This window comes from Telopea speciosissima, chromosome 1, assembly GCF_018873765.1.
Source record: "Telopea speciosissima isolate NSW1024214 ecotype Mountain lineage chromosome 1, Tspe_v1, whole genome shotgun sequence".
NCBI lineage: Eukaryota > Viridiplantae > Streptophyta > Magnoliopsida > Proteales > Proteaceae > Telopea > Telopea speciosissima.
In genome coordinates, this window is record NC_057916.1 from 85,708,030 (window position 1) to 85,726,947 (window position 18,918).

An 18,918-nucleotide genomic window follows, 5' to 3' on the forward strand; every position below is an offset into this window, starting at 1 on the left:
GAACACTAGATTATCCCAGTAAGTACTGTTTATTTGCGTTGGAATTGATATCATTCAACTCCAGCAAAGAAATAAAAAGAGGCAAGTGGTAATACCATCTATATAATGTCTTAAGATTGACTGCAAGTTCTTTGCAACGAATTTCATGGTGGGGGTCACCATTTAAAAAACAAAACAAAATTTGCAGCACACCCATCAGATTATCTGAACAGCCCAAATAAAAACCACAGAAAAAACCTAAGCAGCAAGTACATGGGGTGCGGTGGAGTGGGGGGTGGGGGAGGGTGATGAACCAATCTGTTGACGAAATCATATGATTGAGAGAAGGTTCTTCCCTGGTGCATTCATTGACATTATTGTCTCCAAAAAAAAAAGACACCATTTCTTTCATATGCATCAAGTAGAAGATGCTTCTAAATAATGATACACAAATGGTTACATTCTTCAGCATATGGTACTGCACGGCTGCACCCTACCCCCTTCTTCGGTTTGGCACCAAAGTGCAAGTTGACTGTCTGAAAATGTGGATTTTGATTTTTGAACAATACCCCGGCCCAAACTATGAAATTGCTTTAATATAAAATTTCAAAAAATAAAAAATAAAAATTTATTCACACAACCTCTATATACATTTTTCACTATGAAGGAAATGTTTAAATACCCCATGCCAAAAGGGAAACAGATAAAGTAGAACTCGATAACTTACAACTGGCTAGACTCGCTAGATTCATGGTTAAAAAACCAAATGCAGGCACACCTGCTACATTTTAACTCATCCTGCATCAAACCTCCATATCTGAACGCATTGGAAAATAAAGGCCCTGAAGTGTACGTACATTGTCTAAATCCTCCTTTGAGAACAATGGAAAGAACCATAATACCTTTTTTGTGCCAAAAACCTACAGCAATAATTAAAGAATTAAGATAAGCAGGAGAAACTTAATACTAAAAGACAGAGATCTTGTCCAGAGAAACCCACCTGCTCCAAATTCTTCCTCCAACCCAAGTCATACTTCCACCTGACCGACCTTTTCTTCTCATGAACCTAGATATGAGAATGGAAACAACTACAATTCATCCAATGTAACAAGCACAGCTCATTTTTCATATCCACGTGATGGCACTTAAAACTTCTAGGACAACGATTTAAAGAATGCAGTAACATGAATATCTAAACAAGACGTCAGCTAGACTAGTAGTCCAGGCAAAATGACCTATTGTCGGTATACAACACAGGTAAAGCAACTGCCACGCATGCGGATGCCAATCACTAAGAAGTTGGTAGCGACGAGACTACAATGCATAATATATCAGTTGTTCAAGATAATGGGAGCTTTCAAGCATTGAGCTAACACATCACTTTTACAGTTTTCAAATATGCTACTTCTACAATAATTTTTCTTTTAAGAAACAAGAATGCCATTGTTAAGAGTTGTCGATTAGGTTTACAGGTTTCTTGGGGTATTTTAGTCTTATTTATGTTTCTAGTTTATTCTATTGTCTTAGGGGTATTTTGGGGAGTTTATATGTAATTCCTTTGCTACTGATATTATAAATAAGATTGCCCTCCCACGATTTATTTTCAACCAAATCGTAAGGGAGTTTACCCTCTCAATCGATCTCTCTCTTTCTTCTTCTTTTCTCTTCCTCCTTCTTTGTTCTTTACTGCTGATCAGACTTAGGGTACTGTTCTGTTACATGGTATCAGAGCAGTAAATCTGATCAACAGCTCTCCCTTTTATTGCTGTTTCGAAGGCTTCTCCTTCCTCTTGCTCTCTCATCGTGGTCCACAGCAACCAGATGCTGTACCTTCTTGTCTGAACCCTAGTCGTACCCTAATGAAGGACTAGGGTTCCCTGATATGCTGAAGATTGGTTGTATTTGTACTTGTGCCTGATGCTGTACGAAATTTCTGATGATTGAAGCGATGTTTGCCTCCATCTGAGAAATCGATTTCTTAATACCCTGTGAAAATCGATTTTCTCTTTCTCCTGGGATTTCTTCTTCCACATTGGCTGCTGGTTTAGGGATTTTGTTCCTCATTATTTGATGATTGTCTACACCACAAACTGATCACATATTGGGCTGTTCAGCCTTTTTCCTCCAGTTTATCGATTTTACCCTGATCTGGGTATGGGCTGAAATTGATTTTGCCTTGTCTTCCTTATTTGTTGGCTGTTTCTGCTCTCTACCTATCCGAGGTTTTTTTTTTTGACAATATTTACTTGATTTCATGGCTGATTCTAAGCCTCATACGGAAAACTTTAATATTCAGATTACTACCATCAAGTTGAATGGTGCCTCCAACTACTTCCTTTGGTTGCAAGCCTTTGAAGTTTATGTTACTGTTCGCCGGAAGATGTCTTATCTTACTATGACACCGCCAGCTCCTACTGATGACAAATATGAAGATTGGAAGGCTGAAAATGCAACTCTTCTTTGTTGGCTTTGGAATAGCATGGAACCCTTCATAGCCTCTAATGTTATGTTTCATAAAACTGCCAAGGGTGTTTGGGAAGAACTCAAGGAGAGCTATTCTCAGGATACCAATTTGTCTCGAATTTATGATTTATATGAGAAATTTTTCTCTTTCAAGCAAGAAGGAAAGTCCCTTGGCAAATATTACAGTTCATTGAAGGGGATGTGGGAAGAACTCAATGTGTACCAGCCTATCTCTACTGATGCTTCTGTGATTAAATCCCAACGTTCTGAGTTTCTGGTTGCCAAGTTTCTCTCTGGATTGGATTCTGATCTTCAATCCGTCAAAAGCCAATTATTGGCTGGTGAGAAGATCTCGTCTATGAATGAAGCATATTGTTGAATCCAGAGAGTTGTCTCTCCTTCGATGGTGAAATCTGATCCAACTCCTGTCTCCAAGGATAATTCTGCCCTCTTTACTTCTACTGGAGGGCGTGGTCACGGTGGTGGTACCTCTTCCCGAGGTCATGGTTTTGGATCTGGTCGTGGTCGTGGGGCTGTTTCCAACCCTGCTGGTTCATCTTCTGGTGATGGTGGCTCTCGATGGTGCTCTCATTGTGGTCGTCCTAACCACACTATTGACAAATGTTGGCTGAAACATGGCAAACCACAATGGGCACGAGAGCAATTTGCAAACGCTGCAGTCTCTGATGGAACGGCTGATCCTGTGCATCCTCCTGACACTACTCATGGGTCTTCCAGTGATGGTGGTGGTTCTTCTAATGACCTCTCTCAACTATTACAACGAGTTCAGCAACTTGAGGCATCCTCTTCTACATCTACAGCTATTCTTGCCCACTCAGGTACTACTGCATGTTTCGCCTCCTCATCCTCTCCGTGAGTCATTGACTCCGGTGCCTCTTCTCACATGAGTGGTAAGCCTAATTTATTTTCATCTTTTACACAGTTTACTACCCCATCTCGGATTTCTATTGCCAATGGGTCTTTTATACCTGTCACTGGTCATGGGGACATCCTCTTATCTTCTTATCTTTCGTTGTCTAATGTCCTTCATGTACCTAAACTTCCCCTTAACCTTCTATATGTTAGTTAATTAACTAAGACTTTAAATTGTTCTATAACCTTTCATCCTTCTCATTGTGTCTTTCAGGATCTTGCAACAAAGACGACGATTGGTGGCGGGCATGAGAAGGGTGGCCTTTTGATTTGGCATCTACTTCCACTGCTGCAGTTGCTACTTCTTCTGGTGTGTCTCCTTTACATTGGCACTATCGGCTAGGACATCCTTCCTTATCCAAGCTTCGTCAACTGGTTCCTAGCTGCAAATCTGTCTCCCACATTGAGTGTGAAGCTTGTGAGCTTAGCAAGCATCATCCTACTGTTTTTCCTTTGAGTCCAGAGTCTAGGAGTACTTCTTTGTATCAAATAGTTCATTTTGATATTTGGGGTCCTTGTAGGGTCAAGAATCGGTTAGGCTTTTATTATTTTGTTAGCTTTATTGATGATCATTCTCGTATGCCATGGTTGTACCCCTTGAAGGATCAATCTGAATTTGTTTCTATTTTCAAACAATTTTATAATGAAATTCGTATTCAATTTGGTGTTCATTTAAAAATTCTGCGTACTAACAATGCCCTAGAGATAATTCAACGTAAGGTATCCTCCTTTTATTCTGACAATGGCATCCTTCACCAAACTAGTTACTCTTACAAACCGCAACAAAATGGTGTGGCCGAGCGCAAAAACCGCCATTTGTTAGACATTACTAGGTCATTGATGTTTCATATGAATGTCTCTAAACTCTATTGGGCTGATGCAGCGTTAACTGCATGTTTCTTGATTAATCGTATGCCATCCTCGGTTCTTAATAATCAAATTCCATTTAATATTGTTTTTCTAGATCAGGCTGTTTTCTTTCTCACCCCTCGTGTTTTTGGTTGCCAATGTTTTGTTCATGTACTTCGCTCTGGTCTTGATAAATTATCTTCTAGGGCTATCAAGTGTTTGTTTCTTGGTTATTCTTGTACCCAGAAGGGTTATAGGTGTTTTGATCCTGTCTCTCGCCAACAGTTTGTTTCTGTTGATGTTACGTTCTTCAAAACTCTCATTATTTTACTGGTCCTTCCATTGTTGTTGATCTTGATATTGAGATCGGTGATGTTGGTCATGTTGTTGCTAAGCCTGTCCCTCCTCCTATTCCCTTGGTTGCAAATCCTGGTTCCCCGCAAATACAAGTCTACACGCGTTGTACCCAACAGCAGTCGCCACCACTGCCACCCCAACCTATTGTGGCGGCCCCTCCACCGCCACCAGCTGACTCCTTGCCTGCAGATCCAACTTTAGACATTGATGATCTACCTATTGCAAAAAGGAAAGGCACTCGTACTTGCACTCAAAATCCCCTTTACCCGTTGGCCAATTATGTTTCTGTTTCTCATCTCCCAACCTATTATCGTACTTTTGCTGCTGCATTACATTCTACTTTTATTCCCACCTCTTATCCGATTGCTTTATCCCACCCTGAGTGGAAACAGGCTATGGATGCGGAGATGGATGCCTTGGTCTCTAGTAAGACTTGGTCATTAGTTGATCTACCGCTTGGTAAAGATCTTGTTAAGTGTCATTGGGTGTACACGGTTAAGTACAATCCAGATGGCACTGTGGAGCGGCTCAAAGCCTGTTTGGTTGCCAAGGGGTTTACAAAGACCTATGGGGTCGACTATTTCGAGACCTTCTCTCTTGCTGCGAGATTGAATTATGTCCGTATTTTACTTTCCTTGGCGGTCAATCTTGATTGGCCTCTCTTTCAGATGGATGTGAAGAACACCTTCTTATATGATGATATACAGGAGGAGGTGTACATGGAGCAACCTTCTGGTTATGTTGCTCAGGGGGAGAATAGTGTCCGGGTTTGTTGCCTTTATAAGGCAATTTATGGACTGAAATAATCTCCCCATGCATGGTTTGATAAATTCAGCAGTGATGTGGCTGGTTGTGGGTTTTCTCAGTGCTATTCTGATCACCCTATCTTTGTTAGACGTCAGGGGTCTAACGTGGTCATCTTAGCAGTCTATGTCGATGACATCATTGTTACTGGTAATGATGTTTCTGGGGTTGCACAGGTGAAGACGTATTTGCATGATAACTTCCAGATCAAGGATTTGGGTAGCCTCAGGTACTTTCTTGTTATTGAGGTAGTTCGCAGTTCTCGAGGTCTTAGCCTGTCCCAGAGGAAGTATGTTCTTGATTTACTTGATGAGACAGGAATGTTGGGTTGCACACCTATTGATACTCCTATGGATCCCCATGTCAAGTTTGGTGCTTCTGATGACAAGGAATTTAGTGACCCACATCAGTATCGACGCCTGGTCGGTAAACTTATCTATCTTACAGTTACTCGTCCCGATATCTCTTTTGTTATGGGTGTTGTCAGTCAATTCATGCAGACACCTAAGCAAATACATTGGGATGCTGCTTGTCGCATTTTACGCTGCCTCAAGGGTGCACCAGGTAAGGGGCTGGTTTATTGTTGCCATGGTCATACCAGCATTGTTGGATTCTCTTATGCTGATTGGGCTGGTTCTGATGGCGATAGAAGATCAACTACAGGTTATTGTACTTTCTTTGGAGGTAATTTGGTTACTTGGAAGAGCAAAAAACAGACCACTGTTGCTCGTTCCAGTGCTGAGGCTGAGTACAGAGCTATGGCTCATACACCTATAGAATTGATGTGGGTTCGTCCTTTTGCTCGTGAGCTTGGTTATTCCAGTGATCAGCCCATGGAGATGTATTGTGATAACCAAGCTGCCATCTATATTGCCAACAACCCCATTTTTCATGAACGGACCAAGCACATTGAGGTTGACTGTCATTTTGTTCGAGATGCTGTTCAGAAGAAGCTAATTACTACTCCTTTTGTTCGTTCCCAGTTTCAGCTCGGAGATATGTTTACGAAGGCTTTATTTCGACCTCAGTTCTTGAGTGGTTGTTCCAAGCTGGATCTCAGTGATGTCTATGCTCCAGCTTGAGGGGGAGTGTTAAGAGTTGTCGATTAGGTTTATAGGTTTCTGGGGGTCTTTTAGTCTTATTTATGTTGCTAGTTTATTCTATTGTCATAGAGGTATTTTGGGGAGTTTATATGTAATTCCTTTGCTACTGATATTATAAATAAGATTGCCCTCCCACGATTTGTTTTCAACCAAATCGTAAGGGAGTTTACCCTCTCAATTGATCTCTCTCTTTCTTCTTCTTCTCTTCTCTTCTCTACCTTCTTGTTCTCTGTTCTTTACTGCTGATCAGACTTAGGGTTCTGTTCTGTTACAGCCATGATTTGCACATATCTTAGAATGCCATGATTTGCACAAGCTCTCATGATCCTTAGTTATAGTTGTCCCCACAATATTAGCAATCTAGTTTTTCTATAAACTACTTTTTCTTAACCCAGCTCTAATCGTAATGGGTTTCTCAAATTTTTAGAGGAAAGGTGAATTTGGAGAACCCCAGAAAACGTGGCGCGGGAAGGGGAAAAAAATCCAGTTTGAAGAATCATTTTGAGACAACAAGCACATCCTAATGATAGCAAAGATTAAAATCAAATATAGGAACTGAGAGGAGCTAGCATCTGCACATACCTCTATTGTAGTGGTGTTGCTAAAGAGAAGAGATGCATGCATAACCAAGAAACAAAGAAGGCTTAGTGCAAAAGCCAAATTAATGACTGCATCAAGAAAACAAAGCAAAATGTCATGCACTGGAAAAAAAAAAAAAAAGCCTGCAGAATTACTAAAACGGGCATAATCCATGTGAACAAGAAAAATGTTACCAAAAGCTAAAAAGAGAATAGCAAGATTGCCCGGCGAGGTGGAATGATTCTTGGCTTCTTCAAAGAATCTAATGAAATGTGGCAGCAATACAAGAGTATCCAATGTTGTCTCCAGAAATGTATACAGCTAAGCAACAAAATTGAAGCAAACCGGCTGTGATTAAAGTGTAATCTTTTGAGGCATATTTGAAAAGACTAGATAAGCATAACCTGTGCAATATTCATAAATCACAACAATATAAGATCATCTTTAATCTGTGCTTTAATCCTTCGCAAAACGAAAACTATTTTCCTCCCAATGGTGAAGGTTAAGTAATAAGAGAAGCAACATATTTTATCATTATATCCTGAAATTTTTTTTACTTGCCTGATCTCTCTCTCTCTCTCTCACACACACACCCACACACAGATGCAGTAGTATTGACATGGTTGGACCGGCACGACCCGCTGTGGAAGCCCAAGCTGAGACAGAACACCCCCCTCCCACACACACAGAGATGCAGTAGTATTGGCATGGTTGGACCGGCACGACCCGCTGTGGAAGCCCAAGCTGAGACAGATCACCCCCTTCCCACACACACACAGATGCAGTAGTATTGGCATGGTTGGACCGGCACGACCCGCTGGGGAAGCCCAAGCTGGGACAGAAACCCCCCCCCCCCCCACACACATGCAGCAATATTGGCATTAGATTCTAGGTTTAGGAAATAAGAAGGGAGAAGAATGAAGTTGGAGGAAGAAGAGAGCAAGAGAAGAGAGAAGAGAGAAGAGAGAAGGGAATATTAGGCTGTAATCGATTGTGTTGGAGAGGCTTCTCCATACACCATATATTCATTCAATCATAACTAATAGAGAATTACATCCACCTCCCTAGGGAGGTAAAAGAGAAATAAAGAAGAAAAACAGAATTACATAATAAGGCAACTAGTAATAGAACTAGTTCCTAAACTACCCCTATTACATGACTTCTAACACTCCCCCTCAAGCTGGAGAATATATATCATGCATTCCCAGCTTGCTTAGGAAAGAGCTAAATTGAGAAGAGCCAAGAGCTTTGGTGAAGATATTTGCCAGCTGATCACCAGTCTTCACAAAAGGAGTACAAATACAGCTAGAGTCTATCTTCTCCTAGATAAAATGTCTATCAACCTCAATGTGCTTAGTCCGGTCATGTTGAACGGGGTTGTGAGCGACACTAATGGCAGCCTTGTTGTCACAGTACAACCTCATGGGTCCTTCAGTACCAAATCCCAGTTCCTGAACCAGTCTTTTCAGCCAGATGAGCTCACACACTCCATGTGCCATAGCTCTAAATTCTGCCTCGGCACTAGATCTGGCCACAACATGCTGTTTCTTACTCCTCCATGTGACTAAGTTCCCTCCCATAAAGGTACAATAGCTGGAGGTAGATCTCCTGTCTGTAATGGAACCAGCCCAATCGGCATCTATGAAACCTTCCACTCAAGTGGTTGTGCCTTGCATACAACAGTCCTTTCCCTAGAGAGGACTTCAAATACCTCAGAATGCGATACACAGCATCCAAATGGCCACTCTTGGGAGCATGCATAAATTGGCTGACAACTCCCACTGCATAAGAGATATTTGGCCGAGTCATAGAGAGAAAGATAAGCTTCCCCACTAGCCTTTGATACTTTCCCGCATCAACAAGAGAAGGACCACAGTCCTCTCCTAGTTTGTGATTCTGCTCAATAGGAGAGTTTGCTGGTTTGCAGCCTAACATTCCTGTCTCTATCAATAGGTCAAGAATAAACCTCCTCTGACATATGTTGATTCCTTTCTTGGTCCTTGATACTTCTATTCCTAAGAAGTACTTCAAGGGACCCAGATCTTTGATCTCAAATTGTTGTGCCAAGTAGCTCTTCAATCTACCTATCTCAGCTGTATCATCTCCTGTGACCATGATATCATCAACATAGACAATGAGAGTTGTGATAGTACCATTACTCCGCTTGGTAAAGAGAGTATAATCAGCCTGGCTCTAGGAGTATCCATTCTTCAGAATAGCCTGTCGGAAGCGCTCAAACCATGCCTTTGGTGACTGTTTGAGACCATATAGGGCTTTCTTAAGGAGGCACGCTTTCTCTTCAGCTGAAGGCATCTTGAAGCCTGGTGGAGTGTGCATGTACACTTCCTCTTCTAAATCACCATGAAGGAAGGCATTCTTCACATCCAACTGATATAAAGGCCAATCTTTATTGGCAGCCAAGGATAAAAGAACTCTTATTGAATTATGCTTGGCCACAGGGGCAAATGTCTCCTGGTAGTCAATTCCATAGACTTGACTGTACCCCTTGGCCACCAACCTTGCTTTGTATCTCTCAATACTGCCATCAAATTTATACTTGATTATATAGACCCATCTGCATCCAACTGGGACATGTCCCTTGGGGAGGTCAACAAGTTGCCAAGTACCATTCTTCTCAAGTGCCATCATCTCCTCAAACATGGCTTGTCTCCACTTTGGGTCAGACCTAGCATCAATGACATTCTTGGGAATGGAAGTAGTAGAGAGAGCAGTAATAAAGGCAAAGCCCGTAGGAGAAATTGCATCATAGGAAACAAACTGGGATATAGGATTAGTACAAGTTCTTTTCCCTTTCCTAATAGCAATAGGAAGGTCCAAATCAGATGGAGAAGAAATGTCACCTGATTGAGGAGGATGAATCTCAGGATGTGGATTTGGATCTGAAGAGGACTCTTGGTAGATCATCTTTCTTGTATTATGCAAGCTTTCACCTTTTTTGTATGTAAGGTGGTAATCCTTCTCTAGCTTCTCTTTACCAGAACCACTTTCAACAACCGAATCTGTATTCCCCCCTGGTTGATCATCAACCTCAACCACATCTACAATCCTGTGTTTCCCAATGTCAAGCATAAAAGGGGATGTGGGTAGAGAAGAAAGAAAGAAATCATCAGTAGCCTGTTCACTTCCACAATTCGCCCCATGAAGAGGATGCTGAGAAGGGACAAAGAAAGGGATAGACTCAAGAAAGGTAACATCCTTGGAAATGATACACCGGCAGGAAGAAGGATGATAACACTTGTACCCCTTGGTAGTAGAAGAGTACCCAAGGAAGAGACACTTTAGAGCTTTGGGGTCAAGTTTAGTGTGAGCAGATTTATTAACATGCAAATAACAAACACAGCCAAAGACTCTAGGTGGAAGAGAAAAAGCAGAGGCCTTGGGAGATAGATGTCCAAGGGAGATTTGAAATTAAGAAGCTTAGTAGGCATATGATTGATGAGAAAGCAGACAGTGAGAAGAGCTGCGGACCAGAAGGTCTTGGGGACATGCATGCCAAACAATAGGCTACGGGTGACCTCCAGTAGACGGCGATTTTTCCTCTCAGCAACCCCATTTTGTTGGGGCGTGTCAACACACGCTAGCTGATGGACAATGCCATGAGTAGTAAAGAAGGTTTGAAGGCCACCAAACATGTACTCTCCCCCTTTATCGGATCGCACAATTTTGATGCGGGTCTCAAATTGAGTAAGGATCATTTGGTAAAAATTCTAAAAGGCATCACAAACATCACTCTTATGCTTCAAAAGTACAGTCCATGTGGCACGGGAAAAATCATCAACAAAGGACACAAAGTAACGAAAGCCAAATAAAGAAGTAGTAGGGGAAGGACCCCGAACATCAGTATGCACAATATGAAAAGGAACAACAATTCTATTACCATGATAAGGATATGAAGACCAACAATGTTTGGCAAACATATATGGTTCACATTGACAAACATGAGAAGAGGCAATAGATGAAAATAAGTGAAGCAATTGTTTCCTCATTACTACAAAAGATGGATGGCCAAGACAGCGATGCCATAACATAACAGAATCCATAGAACTACTATCATTTTGACCACACACATAGGAATGAGCTGTGGGCAAAAACAGATCAAAAAAGTAGAGGCCTTGCTCCTCACGTTCACTACCAATAATCCTCTTCGTCACCAAATCCTGAAAAAGACAGTGAGAAGGAAAAAAAGTGACACAACAGTTGAGAGATTTAGTCAAATGACTCACGGATAAAAGATTCAGTGCAAGGTTAGGGACATGAAGAACAGAAGAGAGGGAAATAGATGATGTCACAGGGATATTATCCTTACCAAATATGCAGCCATCAACTACCCTAACCTTGTCCTTAACAGAGCAAATGATATAGGAATCATAATAATGAGACGTACCAGTCATGTGGTCCGTGGCACCCGAGTCAATGACCCAAGACTGGGTAGCAGTGGAAGCTGAGGTGGAGACTTGGAAAGCTGAGGATGATGAGGATCCAGCCATACTAGATGTAGAAGATGTGCTCAACTGTGACACACCCCTGCGAACCACTGCATCCATAAAGGTGGAGTCATCTTGTGGGGCATCAACATCAGTCGCCGCTGCGGAATGAGCTCAAGCTCCCCTTCTACGGCCACCACGACCACACATACCAGGAGGACGACCATGGAGAGACCAACACCTATCCTTGATGTGTCCAGTGCGTCCACAATGATCACATTTAAATTTGTCTCGCCCAACTCCACTGGCACCAACTGTCTCCACAGTACTAGCTTCCTCACGGTTAGGCCCTGGGCCTCTACCACCTCCACGGGTGTCTCGAACAGAACTAGAATTGAGGGGTGACCTCTCAGATGATGCTAGTGGTGGTACCATAGTAAGTCGCCTAGTCTCTTCACTCTGTAAGTAACTACAGACTTCACTAAGAGAGGGAAGGGGAGACCGGCCTAACAGCTGGAGTCTAACTAGCTCATAGTCAGAGTTCAAACCACCAAGCAAAGAGAAGGCACGCTCTTTTTCAAGAGTCAGATACACCTTGGTTTCATCCTCTGGGTTGGTCAAATGAAGGTCTCTGTAGTGATCATACTCTTCCACAAGACTAAGGAATGCACTGTAGTACTCAGAAATAGTGCTGTCACCCTGTTTCAATGAGTGGATTCTTTGATGGAGCTGATAGACCTTGGCAGCGTCACCTACTCTGTCAAAGGCCACAGAGACACTATCCCAAATAGCTTTGGCAGTTTCCTTCCTTATTAACCTTCTCCCAATCTCGGGCTTCATGGAGAAGATCAACCATGTCATAACTATAGAATTTTCAGTCTCCCATTTATCAAAAGTAGGTGAACCAGCTGTGGGAGCCTTGATAGAACCTGTGATATATCCAAGTTTTCCCTTGCTCCTAAGGGAAAGTCTCACAGAATGTGACCAATCCATGTAATTAGTACCATCAAGCTTCACAAAAGAAATCTGTTGATGAGTACTCTCATAAGCCAACTGAGGGACAACAGTGGGTGGTTGTGAATCAGCAGTACCAAGCACAGATGTATTCGAATCATTCATGATGGATACCAACAATAAACAAGATCACCAAAGGCAAGTGGGGAGTACACACTCAACCCAAACAAGCAAGAAGTCCAATAAGCAGCCTAGGATAGCACACTGCCGAAGCAGTCCTAGCGATAAATTTCTAAGAGGACTTAAATCAAGCCCTTCTAGTGCATAACAAACGATCCAAGAAGCAGTCCCTAAGAAGAGGCCTCACAAAGGCTTACAAGGTGTAGTAATAACTTTAAACAAGTAAAAAAGCCTCACGAAGGCTATGCATACACATCCCTCAACCAAGGAAGCATCAAACTGTAGCTCGAAGCAAGAAAAAAAGAAGTAAACACTCTCGGGTTTACCTGGGCAGAATAGAGGATCCCACACAAGGAGCAAAACTGCTCATACAGCTTCTTTAATTAGCAAGGGAGATCATATCCACTCTCATAAGTGTCCTTGGGCGATGCAAATGAGCCAAACCAAGACACAAAAGGAATCCGAGAATGGCAGCAGCTGCAACCTGAAACTGAGACTGGCGAAACTTGGAGCAGCAGCTGTGGGAGATCCAAATCTCCAAAGAAGCTTCAAAAGGTCTCAAGTAGATCCTTCAATCATCAAAAGAGGCTAGAATGAGCCTATTCCATATTCTTTAAGCAAAGCTGTACACAGATTTTTGTTTCCCATTTTGCCCCTGTCAGATAAAACCCTCAATGGACCTAATCCAATAAACCTTCATGGGCCGGGGCATTCTATTTTATTTTCTTATTACCATTATTATTATTTATATTTTTTGGTATCCGAGACAGAGATTGCCGGTACTCCACGTGTCATCATCGCCAGGGAGGGGTGACAAAAATCAGGTGTCTACAGGTCCCCTATTTATAAGCCAGCCCCCCACTAAGGCCTGTTTGGCTGCTTGGTCCCTTTTGAGAATGTGATTTTAAACTGATTCTCAGCCATTTTGGGCACTCTGGTGGGGTCCACAAGGATCCAAGGGTATGAGGTGGTGCCCCAGACTCCCTTCTACTTATGTAGGGTACCCATGTCCAGTATGGGTGGTCCCCAAACATTTGCTGATTAAAATAATTTCCACTTTGGGCGATGTCTTTGGGTGATGTTTGCATCGCCCAGAGAATACAGCAAGGCTGTTTCACCTTGGGCTTGCACAAGGGTTTGACCCAGGGTTGGGGCCTTGTACCTACACCTCACCCAGGCCCTTTTGCATAAATTTTTAGGTGTGGGACCCACATTCATGGAGAGGAGAGAGAGTACCTGGAGTCCAAGGAGTACATTATGCTGTGGGCAGTGCAACTGCAAGGATCTGCAATCCATCTTCTGACAGGTATGTTGGAGGACATCCTCGGGGGTTCTCCATTAAATTCAATCACTGGAGTGATACTCCACAATGTGCTTGGATGCCATGTCAGGGGTTCTTGTCCTTCAATCAAAATTTTCAGCCAGTCAGGGGCAGGTTTGACATTTCTTCCCCCCTTACAAAAATTTTGTCCTCAAAATTTGCTTACCTTGTAGCTCGAAGAGTTGGGGATACTTTTCTTTCATCTCTTCCTCACGTTCCCATGAAGCCTCTTCCATGGGATTGTTTTCCCATCGAACCTTTACAAAGGCGACAGAGTGGTTACGGAGATTATGCTCCTTTCTATCCAATATCTTCGTAGGTTGTTCTTCATAGGTCATAACCACGTCGAATTGTTCAGGTTCAGTTAAGAGTACATGTGTTGGCTTGTTGATATATTTCTTAGCATCGACACATGGAAAACATCATGGACGCCCTGCAAAGATGGTGGTAATGCTAGTCTGTATGCTGCGGGTCCCACTCTGTTGAGAATCTCATAAGGACCAATGAATCTTGGGCTCAATTTGCCCTTCTTGTTAAAATGTAGCAATCCCTTTGTTGGAGATACCCGGAGGAATACTTTTTCTCCGACATTAAATTCAATATCCTTTCTCCGATTATCAGCATAACTCTTCTACCTTGATTGGGCCGCTTTTATTTTCTCTCTAATAACATCGGCCTTATCACAGGTTGCTTGTATCATCTCAGGCCTGAGATATTTTGTCACGCCCCAAACCACCCCCTGGGAGGATTTAGGCAGGTGACCGGAAATCCTACGACATCTGCCAATCTCCAAGGATCAAGAAGCAGTACTTACACGTCACAAACCACACAATGAGGGTAAAAAGATAGTAAAAGAATATCAGAGTGCAATGGAAGATCAGACTCTTTGGAATCCTTAGACACAAAGGATTTCAAAGAGAAGAGAAAGAATAAAAACAAGGACTGAACACGACTCTCAATCCTTGAGCCTTCTTTATACCAAGTTAGATTCTAGGTTTAGGAAATAAGAAGGGAGAAGAAAGAAGTTGGAGGAAGAAGATAGCAAGAGCAGAGAGAACAGAATATTAGGCTATAATCGATTGTGTTGGAGAGGCTTCTCCATACACCATATATTCATTCAATCATAACTAATAGAGAATTACTTCTACCTCCCTAGGGAGATAAAAGGGAAATAAAGAAGAAAAACAGATTTACATAATAAGGCAACTAGTAATAGAACTAGTTCCCAAACTACCCCTATTACATGACTTCTAACAGGTTGGACCGGCACGGCCTGCTGTGGAAGCCCAAGCTGAGACGGAACCGACCCAACCCAACTTTTTGGTACAAAAAGGGCCTGGTAGATATTTATTTTCTATATTAGGATAGATAACATGTAATCTTTTATTTTATTGGGTAGATTAAATAGAAGATAGCTACGTAGGATTTAGTGTTCTATTCTTCTCAGTTTCCAAAATAGAATAGTTTTTTTTTCAGTTGATTTTCTTCTTTTATATATGCATGTATTGTTGATGGAGATATTGGAATTGAATGAGTAGAGTTTGGAGTTTTACATTACGAGTGTGGTGTGTTGTGTGGCCTGCCGGTGGCTCTAGGTCTTCTTCTCCATTCTTCTCTTTCATCTCCCTTGTGCACAGGTATCATCTTCATCTTTCTCTTCTATTTGCTGAACTTCATCTTTCTCTTTATCTTTCTATTTCGGTTCTACTGATGGAATACATTAAGGAGAATCTTTCGACCCTAGGGATCATTGGTATTGTTAAAATGGCCGATTCAGACCTATACATCGGTATTGGCGGTGAGTTGGTGATCGATACCGTGAAGTAAAACCCTGCTTTCATCCCTTTCTTTTCCTTCCTGAGATTTGGAGAACTAAGTCCTTACTTTTGGGTGACCCAAACCCTAGCTTCTAAACTCCCTTCCATTGTGAGATTGAATCACAGTTTCAGGCTTGAACCTAATGTTACTGCTAGACTCGGTTTCAGATCTCAAAAACTCATGTTTCACTTGCTGTTTAAGTGTTTAGGAAGACCAGAAGTTGCTCTTAAGAGGACACTGAGTTTTGACTTTCCACCTTAGCTTCAGGTCAATCTGAGGTCTTGCGAGGGAGTTTGTGATACTCCATACAATTAAATAACAGTTAACGTGTTGTTGGTGCCGTCAGGTAGAACGAGTCACTTCCCGACGGGCACCGAAGAAGGGAGAACGATTCGCAATGCAAGGTAAGGATATTTAAAGATATACAATGCAGCTTACCATGGTGTTATTTTTCGTAAAAGAATCACAATGTTGAGCATATGATGAGTTATACAAGTATACAAATAATTTTATAAGTCTTGCGGAAAACAAAGAGAACATAAAATACGTATGATGTACTCTTATATTTTTTTTATTTGGGCCTAAAAACACCAAGGGATTTAATATCTTAGTGGTCACCAACTTATTTAATAAGTTATAGATCTAAGGTCCAAGTCTCCTTAGAAACAATTAGGGGAGTTTTTCTTCTATTTTTTATTTCAAGTTAAGAGTGGGCTCCACTTGATGACTAGTGTCATTGTAGGAGATGGGGACATGATGGAGGAAAAAGAAATGCATGTGGCATCCTAGGTGGCACATGCATGGGGCCATGTGGAGAACTAGATTCCAAATAGAGGAATACCATGGGCTGGTTTGCATGGTAAATAGGAAATGAGACAAAGGCTGAGATTGTAAATTCCATATATAAGGCTCCCAAAGTCAAAGTGGTTGACTGCATGACTATTGGCTAGATTGGGTGCCAAGCAAGGGCAAAAAGGGTAACTTCATCGTGGTCAAAGGATCTCATGGGAATTCTCAGTCAAAGTGAGGGTATAGTAGTAACCTCACCTCACTTTAGTTAAGGAGTAAGACCGTAAATTTAAGGGTCAAGGGTACCCAAGACAAGTTACTCTATTGGTTTAAATGCGAGGTGGATCATTGGTCAACAACAGTAAACTAGTCTTTTCCTAGGGGATTTGATAAGATGGATTTTTACCAATTAAAAAAAAAAATATATATATATATATTTTCTTTTCTCTTTTACTTGCTGAATTTTAGGGGAGAAAGATCTTATTCAATAAGATTCTCTTTGCTCATTTGAAGAGACAAGAGAAGGGAATAGTATTGCATAGTGATGGATTTGACATGAATAGTTGATGGAAGAAGGGAATAGTGTAAAATTCATAATGTATCTTCATGCATCAAAGCCCTATTCTTCCATCATCGTTTACGAAATTTTCTCTTAACTAAAAATCAGAATTCAAGAATGAGAAACCTACCTTGTTGAAGAATACCAAATCTTGATCCTAGCTTTGGTCCTTCACTCCAGCACTCTCCAAACTCCACTCCTCCAAATAGAACTTGAATCCCTTCAAAATTGCTCACTAATTTGCACTTTCTTCCCTCTCTTTTCTCTCTTCTCTCCTCTTTTCTTCCTTGCTCTCAAATGAACCCAAGCAAAGGGAATAAAAGAGTTCACTTTGATTTTTACTTTCTTTGGTCTTATCTCCCATGAAATCTGCTTTATGCCCCTCTTGGTAGTGTCTTGCCTCTCCTATCAACCAATAGATTCTCAAGCTATTATTTTGACCAAGGTATCTCTCCTTATGTTTTTTTTCAAACATGGCATTCAAAACCATGGGTTACCTCTAACTATGCTTCTCCCCATTTCTCAAGACAAACAATACTATTCCCCCTTTCATCAACTATTCATGTCATATCCATCATTATGCAACACTATTCCCTTCTCTTGTCTCTTCAAATGAACAAAGAGAATCTTATTGAATAAGATCTCTCTCCTAAAATTCAATAAGTAAAAGAGAAAAGAAAGTTTTTTTTTTTTTTAATTGGTAAAAATCTATCTCATCAAATCCCCTAGGAAATGACTATTTTACCCTTGTTGACCAATGATCCACCTCCTATTTAAACCAATAGAGTAACTTGCCTTAGGTACCCTTGACCCTCAAATTTACGATCTTACCCCTTGACTGAAGTAAGGTTACTAATATACCCTCACTTTGACTGAGAATTCCCATGAGATCCTTTGACCACGGTGAAGTTACCCTTTTTGCCCTTGCTTGCCACCTAATCTAGCCAATAGTCACACATTCAACCACTTTGACTTTGGTAGCCTTATATATTGAATTTATAGTCTTAGCCTTTGTCACACCTCCTATTGACCATGCAAACCAACCCATGATATTCCTCTACTTAGAATTTAGTTCTCCACATGGCCTCATGCATGTGTCACCTAAGATGCCACATGGCTTTCATGCATTTCTTTTTCCTCCATCATGTCCCCATCTCCTACGATGACGCTAGTCATCCTAATCATCAAATGGAGCCCACTCTTAATTTGAAATAAAAAATAGAAGAAAAACTCTGCTAATTGCTTCTAAGGAGACTGAACCTTAGATCTATAACTTATTAAATAAGTTGGTGACCACTGAGATATTAAATCCCTTGGTGTTCTTAGGCCCAAATAAAAAATATAAAAGTACATCATACGTATTTTATGTTCTCTTTGTCCCTCGAGACTTATAAAATTATTTGTATACTTGTATAACTCATCACATGCTCAACATTGTGATTCTTTTACGGAAAAAACACCATGGTAAGCCGTGTTGTAAATCTTTAAATATCCTTACCTTACATTGCGGATCGTTCTCCCTTCTTCAGTGCTCGTCGGGAAGTTACTCGTTCTACCTGACGGCACCAACATGTTCACGCTTATTTAATTATACGGGGTATTACGGAGTTACTTCTCCTTGACTCCAATCAACTCTCCACTGGTCCTGCCCGATGCAAGAAAGAAGACAACCATTTTAGGTTCATTAAAATCTCAACTTCTTTCCAATTCTGCTCTTTCCTTCTTTTATCCTCTTTAATCCTTATTTTAACCTCCATTCCTAGTTTACCTCTGTTCATAAATCCC

General features: G+C 41.4%; 1 protein-coding gene across 1 annotated transcript in view; it reads right to left on the reverse strand.

Annotated features, from left to right (window-relative positions):
* Positions 1–557: 557 nt before the first annotated feature.
* Positions 558–18,918, reverse strand: part of LOC122672616 (probable protein S-acyltransferase 12) — a 49,184-nt gene continuing 30,823 nt past the window's right edge. Inside the window, exons 4-7 of the mRNA XM_043870080.1 lie at positions 7,262–7,388; positions 7,071–7,156; positions 980–1,045; positions 558–899 (exon numbers count right to left, since the gene is read on the reverse strand). Coding sequence (XP_043726015.1) covers positions 783–899; positions 980–1,045; positions 7,071–7,156; positions 7,262–7,388 — 396 coding nt within the window. The 3' untranslated portion in view covers positions 558–782. The remainder of the gene's footprint in view (positions 900–979; positions 1,046–7,070; positions 7,157–7,261; positions 7,389–18,918) is intronic.